The following is a 22,237-nucleotide window of genomic DNA, read 5'->3' as shown; positions in this document are numbered from 1 at the left end:
TAAAACGGCTGGGGGGGGGGGTGTAATGGGTTTGGGGTGTTAGAAGACAATTCCGATCATTCGAGGAGGGCAGGCTGAGTTTTCAGAACTGACCATGATGTGCTCTCATGCATAGTGTGGTCAGTTTTTGATAGGAAAGCAGAGGGACTGGCATGAACCGCTATGGATTTCACACAAAAGGAAGCAATAAAAAGAAAGAAAAAGAAAAAAAAAATGTTTTCTTTGTAAGTACATGATACAGCAGACACATATCAAGAATATAAAAAGTTGGGTTTATATATTCCTTAAGGGAAAGCAAAGTCAAGGAGATGTCTGAATGAATAATAATGGAGGTATTTGTAGCACTGACAATACTAGATGCAAGTCCCAAAGTGGTAAAGAGGGGTCCAAGGGGGATCAATGTGTATAAATTGAATCACTGTACAAAATCAGCAACTAGTCAGATACATTGAAAAAGAACAGATAGGGCAGACATCTGACTCACAATGGTACTAATGGTCAAATATTTTTCTACTCCTAATTGTAGAAAATAGCACAGTCTACCTAAAAGATACATGGGCAAACCCTCAAGAAACTATTACCTGCGACAGAGTATGCCACATTTAATGATAAATCTTGTGAGAAGTAGATTTACAAGCATTAAAGCCTAACTCCAGGTTTTTCACTACTTTGAACTATTTGGCAAGTGGTACAGGGACTTCTCTTCTGCTGTCAGAACAAAATCAAGTCAGGCTGAGTCCATCCTTTGAATGGATGAGCAGCGCTTAGCCCAACTTGATTTTGGGACAGAATCCCTGTACCGCTGCCGGAACCCATCGCTGTAGACTGTATGTAGCTGACACTACATACAGCGCTGACAGTGGGCACAGTAATTAGTAAAGAAAATAGTACGTTTGGGTGAGCTTGGCCTAAATGATTTATAGTAACAAAAAAACTTAAGAGTTAGGTTTTAAGAATGGTCAGAGTAACAATCTGAAATGCTTGTCTCTCAGAACCTGTACATCAAAACAGCCATGACATCAATGCCAGCAAGCAAGAGGAAGAGTGGAAGATCGGTCCTTGAGATAATATATCTAGCCAACCAAGTAAAGGCTATGGCATGTCAGCTAAAAACAGGGTTAGTGGAATAGCTATGGTCTGGCCTCAGAGCATAAGAGAATACTGAAATGTCAAAGGATTGAAGCAAAGCCCATAGCAGACTGAGGAAAGGAATAAAATTAGGGCACATTGATCTCATGGCACCACCAGAGCATCTGCTGTGACCGTCATCTGGTCCAATGTCCTTAAGGCAAATCTGTCCTTGGTGAACTGAGAAGCTACCAGATTCATAATTGGCATTCCCCAGCGCAGACATACAGTATATCCCAGAACCCCACCTGATGAGAGACCATTCCCCCAGGTCCAGTGACGTCTGCCAAAAAAAGAAATTCTGCCTTCCAAGTAAAATTAAAAACGGAACATGAAACTCCGTCCAGGACAGGATAGCCTACCTTTGTTGCCAACGCAACACTCCTGCTGTCCCCGATAAATGCTTAAAAGCCACAGTTGTGGTGGTGTCCAACCGTATCCAGACCAGATCAGCCTGAAGGGGAGACTAGTAAGGTAACGCCAGATAAAATGCTCGTAACCCTAGCATGTGGATTGGAAGCGTTGATCCTTTCTGAGACAAAACAGACCTGAACAAAAAATGAACCAGAACTCCACCCCCAACCCAGTAGACTGGCATTGGTCATGGCACTTTACTAATGTAAAGGAAGAATAACCTTGGCCTCCAACAGTGCCATGGACAGAACATACGATGACAGACATCTTGGTATCAGGATATAACTGGATAATGTTGTCCAGAAAGACTTGATTTGTCTCATGGCATGAGAATGTTCAGAAACAAGTTTTGGAGTGAAATTGATCAATTGGGACCGATTCAAAACCAAAAGTCCCAGTACTCAATTTCAGCTCGGCAATGAAGATGGACACCAAACTGAAGTTACACAACCTGGCAATGCAATTTCATCAACTTCTCCTGGAGAATGTCAAGTACTGCAGGCAAATAAGACAGGATCAGGGATGACTTCTCAAAAGGTCAGGAGCCATCTGCTGCATTGCGATTGATGCTGGAGTCAAAATGTCAGAGAGAACTGCTCTATTAGCAAAATATCGCCCAGGTATCCAATGATTGGAAAACCTTTGAGATGGAGACTATTCAGAACAGGTGATAAACTTTGTGAATACGCCTAAAGCCAAACCAAAGACAAAAAGTAAAGAGCAACAATGGATAGTGTTCGTCACCCACAGTAAAATGAAGAAACCACTGATGACATGGAAAGATGAGAAAGGATGTAAGTCATGGGATGCTAGTAGCATATAAAGATAGAATATGTAAGTCAATGGATGCCAGAAAACTCCCCAATGAAAGTGGGCAAAAACTGACTGTAAAAAATTCCATCTGAAACTTGAGATCATACAAAAGGTATTGAGATCTTTTAAATCCAGGAAGGGATAAATGCAGCCTGTGGGTTTTCAGAACTGTAGACGGGTTTGTGTAACGTGATTGATAATCCTCTAGTTTAACAATCCCTGAAAAGCTGAAAGTAGATCTGCTGGACATTGCTGAAACATGAAAAAATGCTAATCTCTGCTTCACACACCCATGCAGTAGCTATAAGAGCATAACAAATCTCCAGAAAGGTCATTAGATGTCCCCATCTAATGAAGATAGTGGAGAAGACCTCAATGCGGAGGTGGATTTCAATGCAGTTTTTGATCCTCTGTTCAGCCTGGGATGCCTAAATCACCTGAACCTGAGGGGATGGAGCACAAACTGCAGGTCTTGGAACTAGAAACTGACTTGGAGAAATAGATGGAATTCTTTAATGATGGATAGAAGATTCTGATCTGCACCACTGATCCTGTTTTTTGCATAGCGAAATTAAAGCAGGACTTTTGGTGGCAAGTACCTTTTATCTAGAAGTAAAAAAAGCTTTTGCTGTAACTGCTTAAGAAGTGTAAGCTGGAATATGTGCAATTTGTAAGTCAAATCCATCTAAAACTGCTAGTGCCTCTAAACACTATCTGCCCAGAGTGACAATGCTGCTGCCCAAAGATGTCCCTGTTGCTCATCCAGTGGACTGGAGACACCTTAAGACAGGAATCATGTTACTGGCCAGATGATTGGGTGAAAATATTGGAAAAAGGAGCAAAAAAAAAAAAAAAAAAAAAAAAAAAAAAGAAATCCAACAAGCCACCACATTTAAAGGATTGGCAATCTCCAATATATACATTTTAGGTTTTTAAATTTAAGCTGTATCAAACCTGACTTGCTGGTTTGATTACCAGATTAGAGGAAAGCAAGCCAAAAAAAAAAAAAAACACCAAATGCAGCTATCACAGCTAAGAAATTGGGACTAGCAGGTTTCAGAACTGGTTTGTTGTACAGTGGAACATCCAAGGACTCAATTTGAGTATCAATCATACAACTCTAATTGTAAAAAAGTTGGGACGCGGTGTAAAATCTACATAAAAAAAAAACAGAAGGCAATGGTCTGCAAATCTCATAAACTCATATTTTATTCACAGTATAAAACATATCAAATGTTTAAACTGAGGAAATGTACCATTTCAAGGAGAAAAAAAAAAAAAAAAAAAAGTTTTGAATTTGGTGGCAGCAATCTCAGAAAAGTTGGGACAAGGCAAAAAAAGAGTTGGCAAAGTGGTACTAACAAGGAAGAATGTTTTGCAACCAATTAGGTTAATTGGCAACAGGACAGTAACACGATTGGGTATAAAAGGAGAGAGTGTTCACCAATCTGTAAAAAGCTGTATCTAAATATTTTTGTACGATTTCAGAAAAATGTTCAATGTAACATTGCAAAGACCTTAAATATATCATCTACACACCATGAAGAATCTGGAGAAAACTGTGTGCAAAATACAAGGCAAAAATGAATATTGGATGTCCATGATCTTTGGGCCTTCAGACAGCACTGCATTAAAAACAGTCATGTTTCAGTGACATCACTGCATGAGCTCAGGAATACTTCCAAAAATCACTGTCGGAACACAGTTCACCATGCCATCCAAAAATGCAAGGTAGAGCTCTATCATGCAAATCTGAAAATGATCCAAAAATAAGCTATCTTCTCGGGGGCAAATCTCATTTAAAATGGTCTGCTGTAAAGTGGGAAACTGTTCCGTGGTCAGATAATTCGAAATTTCACATTATTTTTGGCAACCATGAGTGCGGTGTCCTCCGGACTAAATAGGAGAGGGACCTTCTTGTCTGTTATCAGTGCCCAGTTCAAAAGCCTACATCTGATGGTATAGGGGTGCATTAATGCGTACGGAATGGGCAACTTACACATCTAGAAAGGCATCATCAACGAAGAAAGATTTATCCAAGTTTTAGAGCAGCATATGCTCCCTTCCAGACTACGCCTTTTTCAGGGAAGACCTTGAAGATTTCAGGAGGACAAGTCTGGATGCTTAACTGGCCAGCTTGCAGTTTAGACCTTTCACCATTTAAAAATATTTTGTGCATTTTTAATCAAAAAATATGACAAAGATAACCCAGGACTGTTGAGCAGTTAGAATCTTATGTCTGGCACAAATGGAACAACATTCCTCTTCCAAGATGTTTAGTGTTAGAAGAGGAGATGCTACACCGTGGTAAACATGGCCCTGTCCCAAAATGAGAAGTATTGCTGCCATCAGTTTCAAAATCTATTACAAAATAGTACATTTTCTCAGTTTAAACATTTGATAGGTTTCTATTGTGAATAAAATCTGGGTTTATGGGATGCAAATCAATGCATTCTGCTTTTATGTAGATTTTACAGCATCCCAACATATTTGGAATTGAGGTTGTACAATATGGCTGTCATTTCTTCCATATGCATTAAATGTTGCATTTCATTTACCAATTCTTTCCGTGATGGTGAGGTGGTTGTTCAATGTATAAGGATAACCACTCTGGGGGCCATTTATTCTAATCTTCCCCAAAGGAGATTGGTAGACTGCTAAAATTTTCAACAGCAGTAGATAAAATCATAGATTAGTGTTTATATTAAAGCAAGCAACTTAGTGGAACATTTAGATATACGAGAATCGAGTCCAGACCACTGTACAAAAGTGGAATCCTTTTAGGTAAAATTGCTGACTTAAATTCAACTAGATGGTGGTGGTTCTCTTCGAGGGAAAGAGGGTCGATTTCAGAACCGGACAAGTTTTCTAGAAAATACTCCACAGAAAGGCATCTATAACATTAGATTCCACTGGGGAACATGGCAGTAGGCATTTTAAGCTCTTATGAATTGGGAGATCAACGAGTTGTAGCGAGTCCAAAAACCTTGCATAACAGAAGAAAAACAACTCCACGGTGAGGCAGAAAGAACAGCACCTGAAGTAGTAAAGCAGTTAAAGGGGTTGCAAAGTCCTTTAAAACCCGCAACATTGGATTTGATTGACAGCAGCGGGAGCCAAAGGCTCCTGCTGCTAGCACTCTATCCACTGAGGACCTGAGACACCGGCTGGAGCTGCTGTGCTCGTCCCTATCACTGGAAAGACCGGGATCAGGTAATTAAAAGGGGGGCTATGGGGGCAGCTGCAGCACAGGAGGTTTTTCACCTTATCGCATAGAATGAATTAAGGTGAAAAACCACAAGGGTTTACAACCCCTTTAACAAAAATTGCCGCTGATGCATATGTTTCTGACTAGGACTTGTATAAAGGGCAAAAAAATAACAAGGGGAATTTTTTAAAACTGGAATCAGCTTCAATTTTTCATGTACAAAAAGCTTCACTGAACAAGCTAAAGATTGAAGACTTGTTGCCATGCACAGCTGCTCCAGTTTTGAAAAATTCCCCCAAATATATTTGTGCAAGGCAGCATAGTGTCCAGATAGAAGAGTGACCCGCAACTGCCCTTTTATTTGGTGTCAGGCAAGCTGAGTGTATACCTTTAAGAAAAGTTGCCCAAAAAAGGAAAAATGGCACTAACCTGCATTAGCCACTCCCAAGATGTGATTTTCTGAGCCAGGGACAGGCAAAGCTGCCATAGTTCTGAACCCCAAAAATTTCCCAGACAACAGGCTTGACCCGAAAAGAGTCCTTTGTTAACTGGATCACGGTAGGATTTATCATTGCTAACTGCAGGGAACACCAAAATGCTTAAAGTGGTTGTAAACCATTCCATATACCCAGTGAAGTGACTGGCCTCAGGTGATACACAGAGATGAAACAAATCTTCCTACATAAAGTTGTACCTATTCTATCACCATCTCTTCTCTGCATCCATTCTAAGTGCTTGATTTTTTAAGCTTGTCTGAGGTCAGAGGAAAAAAAAAAAAAAAAAAAAAAAAAAAAAAAAAGAGGGGGGGGGGGGGGGGGGGGCAGAGAGCTGAAGTTACTCTTTTCAGAGCTTAGTGAGGAAAGCTCTGAGAGCTGATTGAAAGACATTAAAACCATCCCCACCACCCATAGGAACACAGCTGAAACTGTCAATGAGCTGGAGTTCCCTCCCTGTGTCACCATTTTTCTCTTGGTGTCAGGAAAACTTGTCAAAAGTGACTAATAGAGGAACAAAGCATCAGACAAAAATGACACATACCGCTTCTTAATAGGGACAAGCAAACACTATAGAGGGATATGCTTTGTTTATATTTCAGGTCTGAAGTTTCCAACCACTTTAGTGAACTGGGAAAGCCTGCATTCCTTGGCTAAAACGATGACAGAAAGAAACAGGCTTTCTTCTAAGGACACTAAGCAAAACTGAGCAGGTGTGGTTTGTAGGAATCTATACCCTCAAGTGAGCTGGCCTTTGTTTTAATTGCCTAGTGACAACTTTTTTTGTAAGGCAGCAGTATAATCCTAGGTTGCTAAAATGATCAAGCTGTGCCAGTCAGTGAACAACAGAGAAATGTATATTTGCCAGATTTTGAAGATGCATGATTTCCCCTTTTCAGAATGTAAAGGTGCCAGATAAAAATCAGGCACGTGGATTTTTCACAAAAGAAAAAATAATGGGTTCAAAATGGGTTCTGATTTTACCAAGATTGTGCTAAGACAAATCAATACATCAACTATTAAATGATCAAATGGTAACCTACCAGCGTCAGAAATTAAGTGCAATATATCAAATATAGGATTATTGTACTCACCGTAAAATTATTTTCTTGGAGTCCGCTGAGGGACACAGGTTGTTGTAAACGTTTGTGTTATACCGTTGCATACAGGAGAATAGGACACTAGCAAAAAAAAAAAAAAAAAAAAAAAAAAAAAAAAAAACCTAACCAATGTAGCCCCACCTACTACCAGCATGCCTCAGTTGTGTAGCAAAGCAGTACCAAGAACATAAACCGAAGGGTGGGATCTTTGTCCCTCAATGGACTAAGAAAACAAAAAGTAGAACAACCTGAGGGTGGGCAACACAGCAAACAGTGAAAGGTACGGGGGGGGGGGGGGCACGGTGTAAGAACACACTGGGGACTGGTTGTAGCTCAACCAGCTGACTGTAAGCCTTACGCCTGAAGCTGGCATTGGATAAAGATGCAACATCCACCTGGTAGAAGTTAAAGAACAAGTAAACAGAAGACCAGTTGGAAGATTTGATAATCTGAGAAACAGTTGCTTGACGCCAAAATAACGAATGGATCAAATGCAGTGCGACTTGACAGGAAAAGGTGAATCCCAGTCCTTAAGATCTTAAATTTAAGTGAAGGCCTGGTCTGAGCCACCAGCTGGTGGCAAAATTTGAGTTTGAGGAGAACTGTATGCCTTCTTTTTCATCAAACTGCTTTCTAGAGTGGCATCACTGTCCACATTTGTCCTCTAGTTAGTCTCTTCAACAAAAAGGTGGCGGCTGACGGCGACGAAGCGTGAAGACGCCAGACGCATAGGAAATTGCGTCCAGCCCGCACTTCTAGTTTGGAATTTAAACGTGGTGTGCGGTCCAGGCCATGAATGAAACCCCTAAATGGCGAAATAGAAGAGAGTTGCTGCATCAAGAAAACAACTGTTTTTTGATAGAATTATATCCCCGGCTCCTTCTTCATCCCCCTTTGCTGGCGCCAATGGCAGTGTGTGAAGGAGACTGGTGGGTCAATGATTGAGTTTGCCATGTTTAGCACTGCTTGTTGAGGTCGCAAATGTCTTACACAAAACTATTGTTACCATCTGCCCTTTTAGCTTGTTCATGGATACCAATACTATTTTTGGTTACTGTCCTCTGTAGACTCTGGTTACGGCCATCTAGTGCATACATAGATATTTGTAATGCGGGACGTTACTCGCCCTGTGTATCCACTGTACTCTGGGAGGAGCCTCCCCAAATGCTCAATGGTGTGTGTATATATATCTATATCTATCTATATCTATCTCTCTATCTATCTATCTCTCTATCTATCTATCTCTCTATCTCTATCTCTCTATCTATCTCTATCTCTCTATCTATCTCTATCTCTATCTCTATCTCTATCTCTATCTCTATCTCTATCTCTATCTCTATCTCTATCTCTATCTCTATCTCTATCTCTATCTCTATCTCTATATATATCACACCCCTCACATTTTTGTAAATATTTTATATCTTTTCATGTGACAACACTGAAGAAATGATACTTTGCTACAATGTACAGTAGTGAGCGTACATCTTGTATAACAGTGTAAACTTGCTGTCTCCTCAAAATAACTCAACACACAGCCAGTGAGTACACCCCTAAGTGAAAATGTCCAAATTGGGCACAGTTAACCATTTTCCCTCCCCGGTGTCATGTGACTTGTTAGCGTTACAAGGTCTCAGGTGTGAATGGGGAGCAGGTATGTTAAATTTGGTGTTATTGCCCTCACACTCTCATACTGGTCACTGGAAGTTCAACAAGGCACCTCATGGCAAAGAACTCTCCAAGGATTTGAAAAAATAATTGTTACTCTACATAAAGATGGCCTAGAATATAAGAAGATTGGCGGCCACACAAAATATTGACACTTTGGGCCCAATTTGGACATTTTCATTTAGGGGTGTACTCACTTTAGTTGCCAGCGGTTTCAACATTAATTGCTGTGTGTTGAGTTATTTTGAGGGAACAGAAAACGTACACTGTTCTACAAGCTATACACTTGTCACACGAAAAGATATAATAAAATCTTAAAAAAAAAGTGTGTACTCACTTTTGTGAGAAGATAGATAGATAGATAGATAGATAGATAGATAGATAGATAGATAGATAGATAGATAGATAGATAGATAGAGCTGTAGGGGACAACACTGCTAGGCTTTGAGGAAGAAGGTATCCCTTTGAAACGTGTCAACTGGCGATGGCCCTTGATACCTCCTTTGTTACCATCAGGAATCTGTCAGTCAACTAATTGCTGTCATCTGGAGATCGCTTGTATTAAAAATATTACTCACAAATGTGGGAAAAAAATTGTATCTAATGCTTTTAATAAAAAAGACGTTTAAGGATAATGCCTAAGGCAGGTGCGCCCTCTTTTTCTTCTTTTCTCTCTCAGCCACAAAGACATGGTGGAACAAGAAGCCAGTGCACCTTAACAGGGCCCATCTGGATTACAAAAAGGAAATCCATTTTTCTAAAATAAGTGGCTGAGAAAAAGACCCCCCACAGCTCAAGAAGGAAGTCCAGGGCTTTAAAATCAACCTGTCCCCACACAGAACAAGGATTCCTTGCAGGATAAGGCCAACATTTCATAGAATGTGAAGTAATGCCCAGTACAGCATCCCATCTACCTGAACTACCTGGTTCTCAGTGATAGTGAAATGATCTGTATAGAGAATGGATCAACTTTTCAGTAGGACAGAATGTTGTGCTGTAGAGATTGTGGATGAAGCGGGGCAAATAGGACTGCCTTGAAAGAGTACCATCTGACCAAGGACACTCATGCAAAAGTAGGGAGTTGGAGGACTACCGGAATGGAGAGCTAAAAGGAAAAGCAGAGAGTTTGAAGGTTCTCCTGTGAAAAAAAAAGAAGAAAAAAAAAGGTTTCCAGGTCTAGACCCAGACGCTCCAGATGAGTCAATTCCAACGATGATTTCTGAAAGTTCAGGATCCAACTATGTTTGTAACGTCTGCACAGTCAACTTCTCATTATCCAAAAGAGTCTGCACTCCTTGTTCCCACAAAAGGAGGTCATCAAAGTATCCCACAACGGGGATGCTACAGGGTCTCAGAGGGGCTAGTAACAGGGGCCAACAGCACTGAACACCCAAAGAGCAGTGCAGGGGCCCCAATGGTATAGCATAGGAATTGCTGATGTGCTGAAAAGACAGGAAAGTATAAATTAAGCAACTTTGACGCCCACAGATGTCAGTCTCCCTGGGGATAGGAGTTGCCGGATTTTGAAAATTCCTTAGGGAATTTTTGGATCTGAATGAAGACATTCATAGTTTTGAGATCCAGAATGGGGGTAATGAAGCCTTTAGATTTGGGAATGGTGAATATGTCTGTCAAAAGAGTGGAGAAAAAGAGGGTTTCTATACAGATAAAGAGGGAGAAGTCTTCAGTCTGCTCCTTAGATTTTTTCTGCTAAGGAAGATGGATGCACTTGCCACAGTAGCATCCTTGCTGAATCGTTTTTCTTTTCTCTTTAAAACACAAAAGTTCCACAGTGCTTTACACATGAGCTACAGCTGTTCCATACTTTCTATTAGTGAGGGACTGACCCAGTCTTTAAGGTACTTTAACCAGTAAGACACGGTCTCACAAAGTAAGGTCAGTGCAAGAATTGGATGAAGGGCAGGTATCAAATACAAGAACAGAGTTCTAGGAAGGGCTTTAAGCACTTATTGGGTAGACCCTTAAAAGGCAGGCTTGTCCTCTTGTCTTTAAGACTGTTGGATAACCTTTGAATTAGATACAAGACTAAGACATTTGGGGAAGATGACCGCTTGTGCGGAGGTTTCCAGTTTCCATAAAGAGTGGTGTGTAAAGCATCAATAAGAGATGAAAATTGTCTCCTTTAATTGAGAATAGCAGCAGTAGACCAACTCCTTAGTCCTCCTAATACGCTCATCAGTCAAGGACTGAAACAATTCTGATAAACCAAAGTCCACGCAGCAGAGAAATTGCATGTTTGTGGCCTCGGTGATCAGAAACCACAAATAACTGGTAACGTAGGTCAAGGATTTGCATGACCGTGGTTAAAAAAAAACAAAAAAACATCTTAGGCAAGAGTGAAGCGTGCCCAGTCAAACCCAATGAAGCCAAGAAAGACGCCAAGTGTGAACAGGCTCCCAAAGCAGATAAGATCGCAGGCTGCAGACATTGGCACCGTCTGAAGGAGCACTGCAGGCTGCCCCAGAACCTTTGCTAGAATGTGAGCTGGGAGCAACTCTGTCTAAAATCAGTACCATGTTGCAACTGCATGGCATGAAGGTGGGGAAGGCTCAGGCTAAAAGGCAAGACCTTGATTAGTCTTGAAAACCACAAATAGCTGGTAGCAGGTGAGGGTCAGATGGCCGAAGGTGACCAAAGTCACTCCAGGCAGGCAGCAAGAATCAATGCCCAAAGTTCCATGTGGCTGATTTCAAGCAGGAGCAGCAGTGGGGAAATGCTTTTCTCAATGCTTTAGAGCAGGAATACGCTGAGCGTGTGCGCCATTGTTAAATCCTACAAAACTGGCAGAAACCAAGTCTGGACTCAGTATTCCAAAAGCTAAAAATAGCAGCAAGCTACAACTGAAGAAAGCATGCTCGAGCAGAGGGAAAAAAACACCACGAAATTATGCTGGTAGAGAGGGATTATCTGGGGCTGCCCTACAAATGTTTGCTTGCCAGTGTCCAATCCCCCTGGAGGCTGTATTATAACCCAAAGATTTCCTGGATCCCCAAATGGATGAGAAAAAATGTTCAGAAATTTTTGCAACTCAGAATATCATTTTGTTTTAGTTTATAAACCTATAGAAAAAAGACAGCAGTATGCCAAGCTACATGTAAAGCAAAAAAAAAAGCAAAGAACTTTACCCCCTAATAAGTGAATTCTGTCATTTGTAAGTACAAATAACATAACTGAACAAAAAAAAAAAAAAAAAAAAAAAAGTGAATTAGACGACAACTTAAGTAGCTAAAATGTACAAACAGCAATAATTCAATTAAACCAGGTACTAAAAGTCTGATAACCACCTAGGGCTGTCCCAAGAAAAAAAATGCTCACAAGGCACTGGTTGACTACCAGTGTCAAATAACATTTTTGGCCTATGTATAAAACTTGTGCCAAAGAAAATAGCTTTTTGTTCAAAGAAAGCAATCAGCTTCCACCTGTCATTTTTGCAAGACAAGGTTGACAGAGTATTGATGGGTTACTACAGGCAGCACAAAATTTTCATACTGGCTTTTCATATCAGCCCTATAGATGCAAATGAATAACATTTTTTCCCCCATTTATTTACCTTTTCCTCCCACGCTACATAACCGCTTTAAAAACACACCAAGGCTTTATGTACACTTGGCCTTTAGTTACCGTGGCCACAGAAAAACGCAAAATGCAGCAAAAGAGTTTCCCTGTGGCCGGAGGTCAAAATGTTCCTATCCTGAACGCAACTCTTCCGCGTTCAGGAGACAGAGGTTGAACCTCACCTAAACACAGCAGCTCCTGCCTTTTTTTCAGTTTAATTAGCAGGCACTGCATGTAATTCTTTCAGTGTGTTAAGTTTAAAGCCACATGTAGGTCTTCTATATGCCCATAACCATAGCAGAATTTCAATAGGAAATCAACTTGTGTCAATAAAATAGTACTCTTACATCAAAAATGACATGATAATGGAGAGAGTAAATGGCAGGCTTGAGAAATACAAAAATTCAGCGCAGGAGCAGAGTCCTACTTTACTTGATAATTTTCTACAGATGGGGCACACAAACATTTCTAGTAATGGAAAACATGAGAGGCAGAGATAGGGTTACGAACTATGCACTGGAACAGTTATCTCAGCATCCTAGAACCTAATGAGAAGCAAATCCTTCCCCCCCCAAAAAAAAGTTCAAAAAACACAGAGCATTTAGTAAATGGACAAGGGGAGATCCTGATGTTTACCGTCTACTCCTTTCCCCTTTGTCTATTCAGAGAATGCCTTGTATTCTGTGAACAAAATGCATGAAGTTTTGTGAACAGATGAAGGCCATGCTTTAAAATGAAACCCCAGCTTTGTAGAAATAAAAAAAATCTGGTCACATAATATGAATTTTAGAAGACAACTCTATTTTAGATTACCAACTGCTTCAGTTTTGGCTATAAAACACACGTATTTCCTATTTTGGGGATATAAAGGTGCATATACAGGTCAGAACAGAGCTTTCCAATTAGTACAGCATATCACGCACAAGCCTGTTCCCTTCAGAGACAAATGATCGATTTTAGCACAAAGAAGAGGGAAGGAAAGGTCTCCAGTTCCCTAGCCTTAAAACGTATCAAACTCTTTGCTCAGACCATTATCACTCATCAAAAATTATACCACATTTGGAACAGCGCTATTTTATTGAAACAAGTTGATGTTCTACCACCTCAATTTATTGATTGTGATGTCATAAGTGTCATTCGCTATTGCTTGTCCTAACACATACACTTTTCCCCCTGCTGCTACTATTAACGGCAGTGCTAAGAGATAATTTGGTTTAAAAGGTCCAGTCATTTAGGATCTTAAAACATCACGACCCCCACCCAATGCCTACAGCCTTTGTTAAATTTTTTTTTTCCCCTCCAAAACCACAAATTACTTTATAGAAATGTAGCATAAACCACTGTTTAACAAGGGCAATGGTAAAAACTATCTGGTTATTCCAGTTAGAATTATTTTATATAATGTGGAAGAGTCACTTATAAGGCTTGCTCTGAACCTCTGTCCCTGCATGTTTGCCTTTTATTACTTTGACAAGGGCCTCACGCACACAGAACTTAAAAACACCCCTATTAGAGGAGTTTGAACCCAAGTGCCAGAAAAAACACTGAATGTTCCTAAATACTAGACATGGCTAGCATTTCAGTGTTAATGCATCCCAATGGCCAGAGAAAATTAATATTCTGGCCTAAAGAATGCATTAACACTCAAAGTGCTAGACATGCCTAAACGCGCAAGCAATAAGCCGTTTTCACAGCTGCCATGCGTTCTGGCATTCAGAGTTCAGAGGAGCATTAAAGATTTTAACTGGACTTCATAGACTGTTTTAGCTACAAGAATCATCTAAAAGTCATAAACCCACCACTTACAATATCTGACATTTTCCATAAAAAAAAAAAAAAAAAAAAAAAAAAAGTAAACCTAGAAAAAAAATGTTTTCAAGCAAACAACAAAATATTCCAACACCATTTCTTATAAACAAAGATCTGTCAATTAAAAGCACATGTAAAAAACCAGATGAAACTAGTTGAACTATTATACCCACCTGCCATGATGTCATCCAGAGTGTCAGTGAGAGTCTGGGCAGGACTTGCTATCATTAACCCTTCTTGTGTTTCTGGCAGGACACCTTGCCCCAGCCCTGTTAGTTGTGCTTGACCTATTTCTTGCTGTCCCACAATAACTCCTTGGAGATCTGCAAGATTAGTTATGGGCCCGGGAGATAATGTACCTGTTGCCAGCGGCAAAGCTTGAGGCATTGCCAAAGGCTGCATGGGAGTGAAGCCCATTGGTACTGCAGTCTGCTGAGGGTCCTCTTTGAGCAGGATGGTATCAACCTGCTGCAAGTGGGTATAGTCTACCTCTGTGATCTCTTCCCCAACCCCTACAGGAGTAAGCAGCCCCAGATGTTGACAGGATTGCTGCTGCTGTTGCTGCTGAAGCTGAATTCTCTGAGCTTTCACTTCTAGATACTGTTTTTTCAGCTGCTGTTGGGTCTTAAGTTGCAACTCCCGTTCTACTTTTTGAAGCTCCTCCAGTATCTTTTGCTTCTTCTGGATCTGTTCTTCACGGGTTTTATTCAACTCCTCTATCTTCTCTTTAGTCAGTTGGTCTGCATGAGCCAGCTCCAAGGACTGTAACTGTGCATTCTTTTCAATGGCTTCTTTGATCCTCTGTTCAAGTTCCGTCAGCTTCCCCTGAGCTTCTTCTACAATGCTCTCTGGAGACTGACTGCTGATGTATCCCTGTGCATCCTGGCTGTTTTCTGGCACATGGCCACTGGACTTCTGCTTAGTAGTAGCTGTGTGAAAAAGAAACCCCCTCAGAACCAAATTGGAAGCGCAAAATGAATAGTATCCTCATGACTGTCTGTCAGACATGAGAGAAATTTTACAACTACATAATGACTATATCCACAAAACTATCACACACTTGAAAATGGATAGTCTATATAAGCAAAAGACATTTCAAATTAGAGAAGAAAAATAACAGAGGAACAAAATTAGGTTAATCAAAGCAGTATGCAGTGAGAAGCAAAACGTCTGAACTTTTACACTAAATTTTGGTCTAGTGGTCAAATAGACTTGGCTCAAAAGCAAGGTGTCTCAAGATAATAAAGGGCATATTATGACTAGTTGAGCAAACCCAGAAACTCATATCCCCATTACATCATAAATGAAACTAACATAACAACATTGAGATACCACCACCTAAAGATGTGAATAAAGCAATGTCAAAGCTTTGAACTTTTGAAAGGATTGCGAAACCAGAGCAGCATCATTTTTTTTTTCACGGATGTTCCTTCTCTCACAAAACTAAAGACCTTATAAGCAGTTATATGCGCCAGAAGCCAATGACTATCTGTATTTATCAATACTAAAAAGAACGGAAACATTTGGGTTTCTCCTTTATCCCTTTGCTGCAACACAGTAAAGTAACATAAGGGGAACAGTTTAAAAGGGCAGGTCATCCAAAAACTAATATTTGTATTTCATTCAGGTTTAAACTACCTTATGGTTTCTTTCAACTTCTTGGAACTCTGGTGGAAAGTTCTCTGCCCTTGAGGCCCAAGGCCTGCATATGCGCCTTACCCATTATGGGGTTTTTCAGTTCATCCTGATGAATTTAACATTTTTAAATCATGGTCAATGCTTCAGGAATAGTGGGGAACCACTAAAAGATGAATGAGAACACCCAAAACTCAAAAGGTGGGCAAAAACAGAGCCATGAAATGCTGCAAACTCTTGCTACCAAGTCCCCAAAAAAAGCCAGCGGGTCACCCACCCTACCATATTACACCTACCCCCTGAAAATTACTTTAGGGTAGATTAGCTTGATTACCCATTATATAAAAATCATTCCATATTAACATCAGGTGTGTGTATGTTTATAAAACGGTTTAGAAGCGCTCATAAGAAAGCAAATATTACACTCCCCCCCCGGCTTTCAAATTCTACAAGACCGCATCCTTTTCTTCTCCTAGCATGTTTGTACTAGTAGAACCATATCCTGGTAATAAGCACACTAATACAGTCATTCTGGTGGTTTTCATAGTATACAGATCTCAGTATAAAGAACACCATTGACTTTCTTTTCAAGTTTGCTGTTCATGCCTTATGTTAAAAAAGCGTTACAATTTTGCAAGGGGGAAAAAAAAAAAAAAACAGGAAGGAGCTGCTGCAACAAATTTGATTGCATTTCTCACTACAAGCAAATCTATTCATTGTTTTACAGTCTGGCATCCCAGGCTTGGAAAAAGCTTTCGGGGGGTATTGAACAGGAAGCGGACTGTGGGAGAAAGTTTAGAATGGTCAGGGAAGATTCATATATGTGTCGCACTAAAAAAACTAGGAGACAATTTTTAAAGTGTATTCGCCTGTAGGCAGCACAAAACCCCATCCTGCTAAATCCCCTACAGTGAGATGATTATGAAATCTAAAGCTCTCTCAAATTGCCCTACTTTGTTTCATATGTACCTTAATATGTTGAGAACAAATTTTTTCAGGTTTTTTTTTTACTTTTATCGTTAAAAGGAATGTTATTTTATCAGAGAGGTGAATCTAAAATAGTGGATTTTACTAGTTCTACCTTTTTTGCTACAAACTTTAGTATAATGCAGATTAATTCTGTTAAGCCAACACTGAAGCACAGAACTCAGATCAAATGCTGAGAAACCTGTTGCGAGAGCAGGAATACGGAAGTTTAAAAAGCACCTGAACAGGATGCAGGATTAGACACACAATGATATACAATCATTAGGTGAACATACTAGCACACTATATATATATATATATATATATATATATATATATATATATATATATATATATATATATATATATATATATATATATATATATACATATTGGGGCATGAACTAAGAGTCATTAAAGAAACACAAAAAGTTAACATACAGCCACTATAAAGAATACCGAGATCACAAACGTGTAAAGCAAATATTTCAGGAGGAACTCTGAAACATGCTCAAATTAGAGACATATTGCAGACACAATAAGCTAATTTTGTCAGCATATTTAAGCACAGAAATCCATAAGACAATAACTTTGTGGGAGGGACTAAAAAGGAAATCTCCCACATGATCACTCCCTTAGCTAAGTGAAGTAGACTTTTTCTAATAATTCTGAATATTTTAAGTTTGATTTAAAAGTATGGCATGGAAGCATTTCCCTAACCATTAAGTATATATTGGGAAAAACTAATTAAATATATTTTAGAGATGGACTTTTTGTGGTTTGACCAGAAATATATATATATATATATATATATATATATATATATATATATATATATATATATATATATATATATATATATATATATATATATATATATAGTATTGGAGTTAGCTAGCCAGATTAATAATGGCCTGCCTGAACAAAAATTGTGGCTTTAAGTGGAATGTGTGGAAGATCTCTTTACCTACCAATTTCTTATATTTCCTGCAGGCACTGCTGGCTAAATCCGTTTGCCCTTTGTCATAGCTATTATGAGAAATCTGCCCCAACCTACTGAGGTTTCTCGGCACTAGATAACAGCATATTTCTTTGGGCTGCAAGATGGGTTCAGGCTGTCAGTGACAGCTGGCGTCCAGCACTAAGCCCAGGAGCAGCTCCAAGGCTTCTACAGACTGCTCCATAGGCATGCGCTGTAGAAGCAAAGGTATACACTGCGTTAACATCTGTTGCAGCTCTGTTCAGCTTCTGCCTACAGTAACAGTTCACCACTATAGTGATCTATTGCTGCCCGATTGCAGCCAGCAATAGATTTTTTTAAGAGGTGATCTGCTGCTGCACAGGAATGGGGAGGGGATGGATCTGAACACCTTATGAAGAATAGGCTGCAGCGCTGATCAGTGTTTTCTGACAGCTGAGGAGCCTAGCTGACTCCTCCGCTGTCAGAACACAATGACACAGTGGAGAGAATTCCCGCAACCTCAAATGTGTGGATGGGTTAATCGGTTCAGTAATTTGGCTGAACGAAAAAAACTGAGCCATGTATCGCCAACTTAAGACTACACTGTCCAAGATGACAAAGTGTTGAGCGATATCACCACAAAATGAGCACTATCACCCTGTTACAGGAAGCAAAAATCAATTGAGCTACTGGCAGGATAACCAGGTAATAAAATTATGCTACAGCAAGACGACTCAGAAAAACAAAAACTGCTCTGTTAATGCCAATGTCCAAAAGCAGCATGTGTGTCATTTTTGCTTTTACTCGTAGTTACACTTTAACTCAAAAGACGACACTATTGGTTATCTTCCAGTCAGATGTACATGGGAAAGAGAAATTTAGTGGAGATATTTTATCAAGAGGGCCATAAACATAAGAAGCCAAAGGGTCATTCAGTCGGCCAATACACACTTAAAACTTCAATCTCAGTTTTGTATGGGTTTTACCTTCAAGTGTATGAGTAACCAAAATCATGTACAGCTACTATTACCACTACTACGGTTTCTGAATCAAATTTGGGATGTACAGATACAACGCTTTTAATGTTTATCTTGGATTAAACGAATGAGACACATTGCCTCTAAGCAGGAAATATAACATTAGAAGGAGGTGTAAGAGGAAGAAAAACAAATCTCATTTGTCCATAAAGAAGAAAAGTCTATAATTTTACAACTAACCTTTATTTCTAACAGGAAGGCTTGTAGACACACTTGCTGGAGGTTTGTCTGGCTCCTGGGGTGGGACAACCATTGGCAGTGCCTGCATTGGTACACGAGGTGCCTAAAAGCATCAAATATGCATCAAAGACTATTTCTAGGTAAAAAGGAAGAAATGAAATCATACCTAGAAATACGCAAATATGCTTATAATGGCCAAAAAGCACTCTACCCCCTCCTCCTCACAGAGAAAAAAAAAAAGACATTACAAATTTTGCTAAGCAGGTGACAGCACATTTTAAGCAGTTCTCTGTTCTAGAGTCACCTACTCACAAGTGTGGTCTTCAGGCATCACCTCAGAGGAAACAATACCTTAGCACTAGCTCTTGTTTGCTCCAATGTTAGTGGCCGGGTAGAAATAGTAAGCATGTGCTTTCCTAAACCCCAATTTAAAAAGGTGGGGGTCCATTAAGGATGGCAGTACATTTATTTCACTCACTACAAAAGTACTCCAATTTCTACTTTAGTTATGGTTTTAAACAAAATAGTAACTTATGGACTGGGTATAAATGTTAATATATTAAGAACCAACACATATATTACCCGGTTTAAATCATGAGAGGGTGGGGTGAACTGTGTGACATCAGGAGGGGGAGCAGAGAGAAGGTTATTGGGATAATCCAACAGGTAGCAAACCACACTTGTGTGACCTCCTTTGGCAGCTTCAATTAGCATTGTAGAACCATCCTGCAAAAAGAAAAAAAAAAAAAAAAAATCATGAGCATAAAGACAGTGCATTCATGCACTTCAAATAGTACTGAACTGTTTTCTTATATTGTGCTGCATCAAAATATATTTTGAAAAAGTCTACCAGATTTGAAATTGCTGCATATCCTTGAAAACGTAAATCTCATAGATATGTAAAAGAAGTATACTGTAGGTTTTAGAATTGTGCTATAAAGTGCAACACTTAATTTAACTCTAGGGCTCAATGTTTGTACTGCCTTAAACTAATCAAATAGATTCAGGCCTACCAATGAAAAGCTCATGCCAGCATCAATCTGATTAGCTGCCCTTAAAGCGGCGTTCCACCCAAAAGTGGAACTTCCGCTCATTTGTTCCCCCCCTCCGGTGCCACAATTGGCACCTTTCGGGGGGGACAAAACATCTGTCCTTTCCCACTTCTGGGCTGTGGCCCGTGACATCTGTGGGGCACCCTCCTCCTCTCCCTGTCACCGGGCCAGTAGGAGAGAGGAGCGGGGCCTCACGCATGCGCAGTAGGGTTCCCGGCGTAAAGTCGTAAGGCTACATTGCCGGGTAACCTTACCCACAATGGCGGCGGCAGTACCCGACAGCTGTTGGAAACATCAGCTGTGGTGCAGACATCGCTGGACTCCAGGACAGGTAAGTGTCCTATTGTTAAAAGCCAGCAGCTGCTGGCTTTTAAATTTTATTTTTTTGGGCGGCACACCACTTTAAGTAATACCTTAAAACAGTAAAACAGTCCTTAAAACTCTGATAATTAAGGCTTAAGCTGGATACACACCATACAATTTTCTTTTAGGTTTACCAAAAGAATGTAATATGAGGTCCAACCTAAACACTTTCAATTTGTATGCAGACAGGCCCTTCCACTACATAGTTGAAGGTAAATCTAAAGGAAAAATCAAACAAAAGTTGTATAGTGTGTATCCAGATTTAGTAAGATTAACTTCCTGATGAAACAGAGCTGACCTTACCCTTTTCTCTCACCCCGTGCCTCACAACTGATCAAACACTAATAGGTGGTTTGACTTGCCAATAGGAAGGATTGGTAGGTTTGACAAAGCAGATAATGTTACAAGTAGTCAGATTCTTCACATTAGAGCTCCTTGGGATTTAGGGTAGGGGGTCGACCGATTATCAGTGCAGCCAATATTCACTTTTTTTGAAGCAGCGGTATTGGTCACAAACTTACCAATGTTGCTTCAAGGGGTTGCATCTGCAGGCATCACCCCGGTATCGTTCTTTAGAGCGGACGGTTGGCTTTCTTGTAATAATAAACCGATGTGGCTCAGCAGCCGTTCAGCTGTTACTACAAGCAGTGGGAGGGGACATCACCACTACCAACCCACTTCCGCCCGGGTCTTCCGCCCCAGCGGGAGGCCCGAGCGACCAGCTAGCACGTCCGCCGGCCGGAAAACCAAAGACTATCGGCTTTGTTCAGGTCTCAGATCTAGTAACCCAGCAGCGATGAAATGACATCATGACATCACTTCCAGATTACTGGCATCCCTTAAGGCACCAGTTTTAAAAAATAGAAAGTGATCAAAAATGCAGATCGACGTTTTGAATACTTTCAAGTGCAGAGGAGGGACCTGTGCATAAAGAGTCCCGTGCTGCCTATTACTGTCACAAGGGACGTTTACATTCCTTGAGACAGCAATAACAGTGATAAAAAGGGAAAAAAAAAGGACCGTGTACAAATAAAAAAAGGTTAAATCTACAGAATATCGGCAGCTGACACTGGCTATCGGCCTGAAAAGCAGAAAAAAAAAATCTGTATCTTAATCGGCCAACCCCTAATTTAGGGCTCTTAGGAGTGTTCCTAAAGAGGTCTAAAAGCACTTCTAACTGTATTTTTCCTGCAGCTTGTCTAACATGTCATAACATAAAGGGAGTAGGGAAAACTGTACCTTTAATCTGTGCGTTGGATCAGCACCATGGGCCAAAAGCAACTCTACCACAGCCAAATGTCCACCAGCACAGGCAAGAGACAACACTGTGTGATCATTGTTCAGTGTTGTGCGGTTGACATTTGCACCTAAGACAGAAATGTGAGTGAATCAATCAGTAGAGCAATACTAGTTTCTGTTGTGTTTTTAAGCATGAACAAGCAGACTTCAAAAAGTATACTAATTATAAACAAGATGCTACATCATGCTAGTAACTAATACATAGACTATTTTGCATATGTTTTTAAAGATATGAGGACAAAAAAAAAAAAAACAAAAAACAAAACTACCTAAGTCATAATGCACATTACGTGGCCTACAATTTTCATAAAATATCCAGTGTAAGGTATAGAATTTTTAATTTAACCACAAGGCAACTTACATTAGACAAGTCTGCTAGTTTAAGAGTACACTTATAAGGGTGGAAAGGGCTAAAAGGCTTATTCTAACTAGATGAAAAAGTATATAATGGCAAAATAGCAGTGGTGAAAACAATATTGTCTGTCACTGCAAGTGCTTCACCTCCATACTTCTTAATGTACGAGATGATATCTGAAC

At 40.0% G+C, this 22,237-nt stretch overlaps 1 protein-coding gene across 8 annotated transcripts in view; it reads right to left on the bottom strand.

The window, feature by feature from the left end:
• ANKRD17 (ankyrin repeat domain 17) overlaps positions 1–22,237 on the bottom strand; it is a 212,247-nt gene that overhangs the window by 84,311 nt on the left and 105,699 nt on the right. For 6 of the 8 annotated variants that reach the window (XM_073600429.1, XM_073600457.1, XM_073600439.1 and 3 more), the window contains exons 12-15: positions 21,641–21,768; positions 19,569–19,712; positions 18,987–19,089; positions 14,381–15,136 (exon numbers count right to left, since the gene is read on the bottom strand). In XM_073600429.1, the coding sequence (XP_073456530.1) occupies positions 14,381–15,136; positions 18,987–19,089; positions 19,569–19,712; positions 21,641–21,768 (1,131 nt within the window). The remainder of the gene's footprint in view (positions 1–14,380; positions 15,137–18,986; positions 19,090–19,568; positions 19,713–21,640; positions 21,769–22,237) is intronic. The other 2 variants (XM_073600479.1, XM_073600488.1) reach the window with 1 other exon arrangement.

Source organism: Aquarana catesbeiana, linkage group LG01, assembly GCF_042186555.1.
Source record: "Aquarana catesbeiana isolate 2022-GZ linkage group LG01, ASM4218655v1, whole genome shotgun sequence".
Classification (NCBI taxonomy): domain Eukaryota; kingdom Metazoa; phylum Chordata; class Amphibia; order Anura; family Ranidae; genus Aquarana; species Aquarana catesbeiana.
Note: the sequence above shows the minus strand (reverse complement) of the source record. Positions and strands in the feature narration are given on the sequence as shown.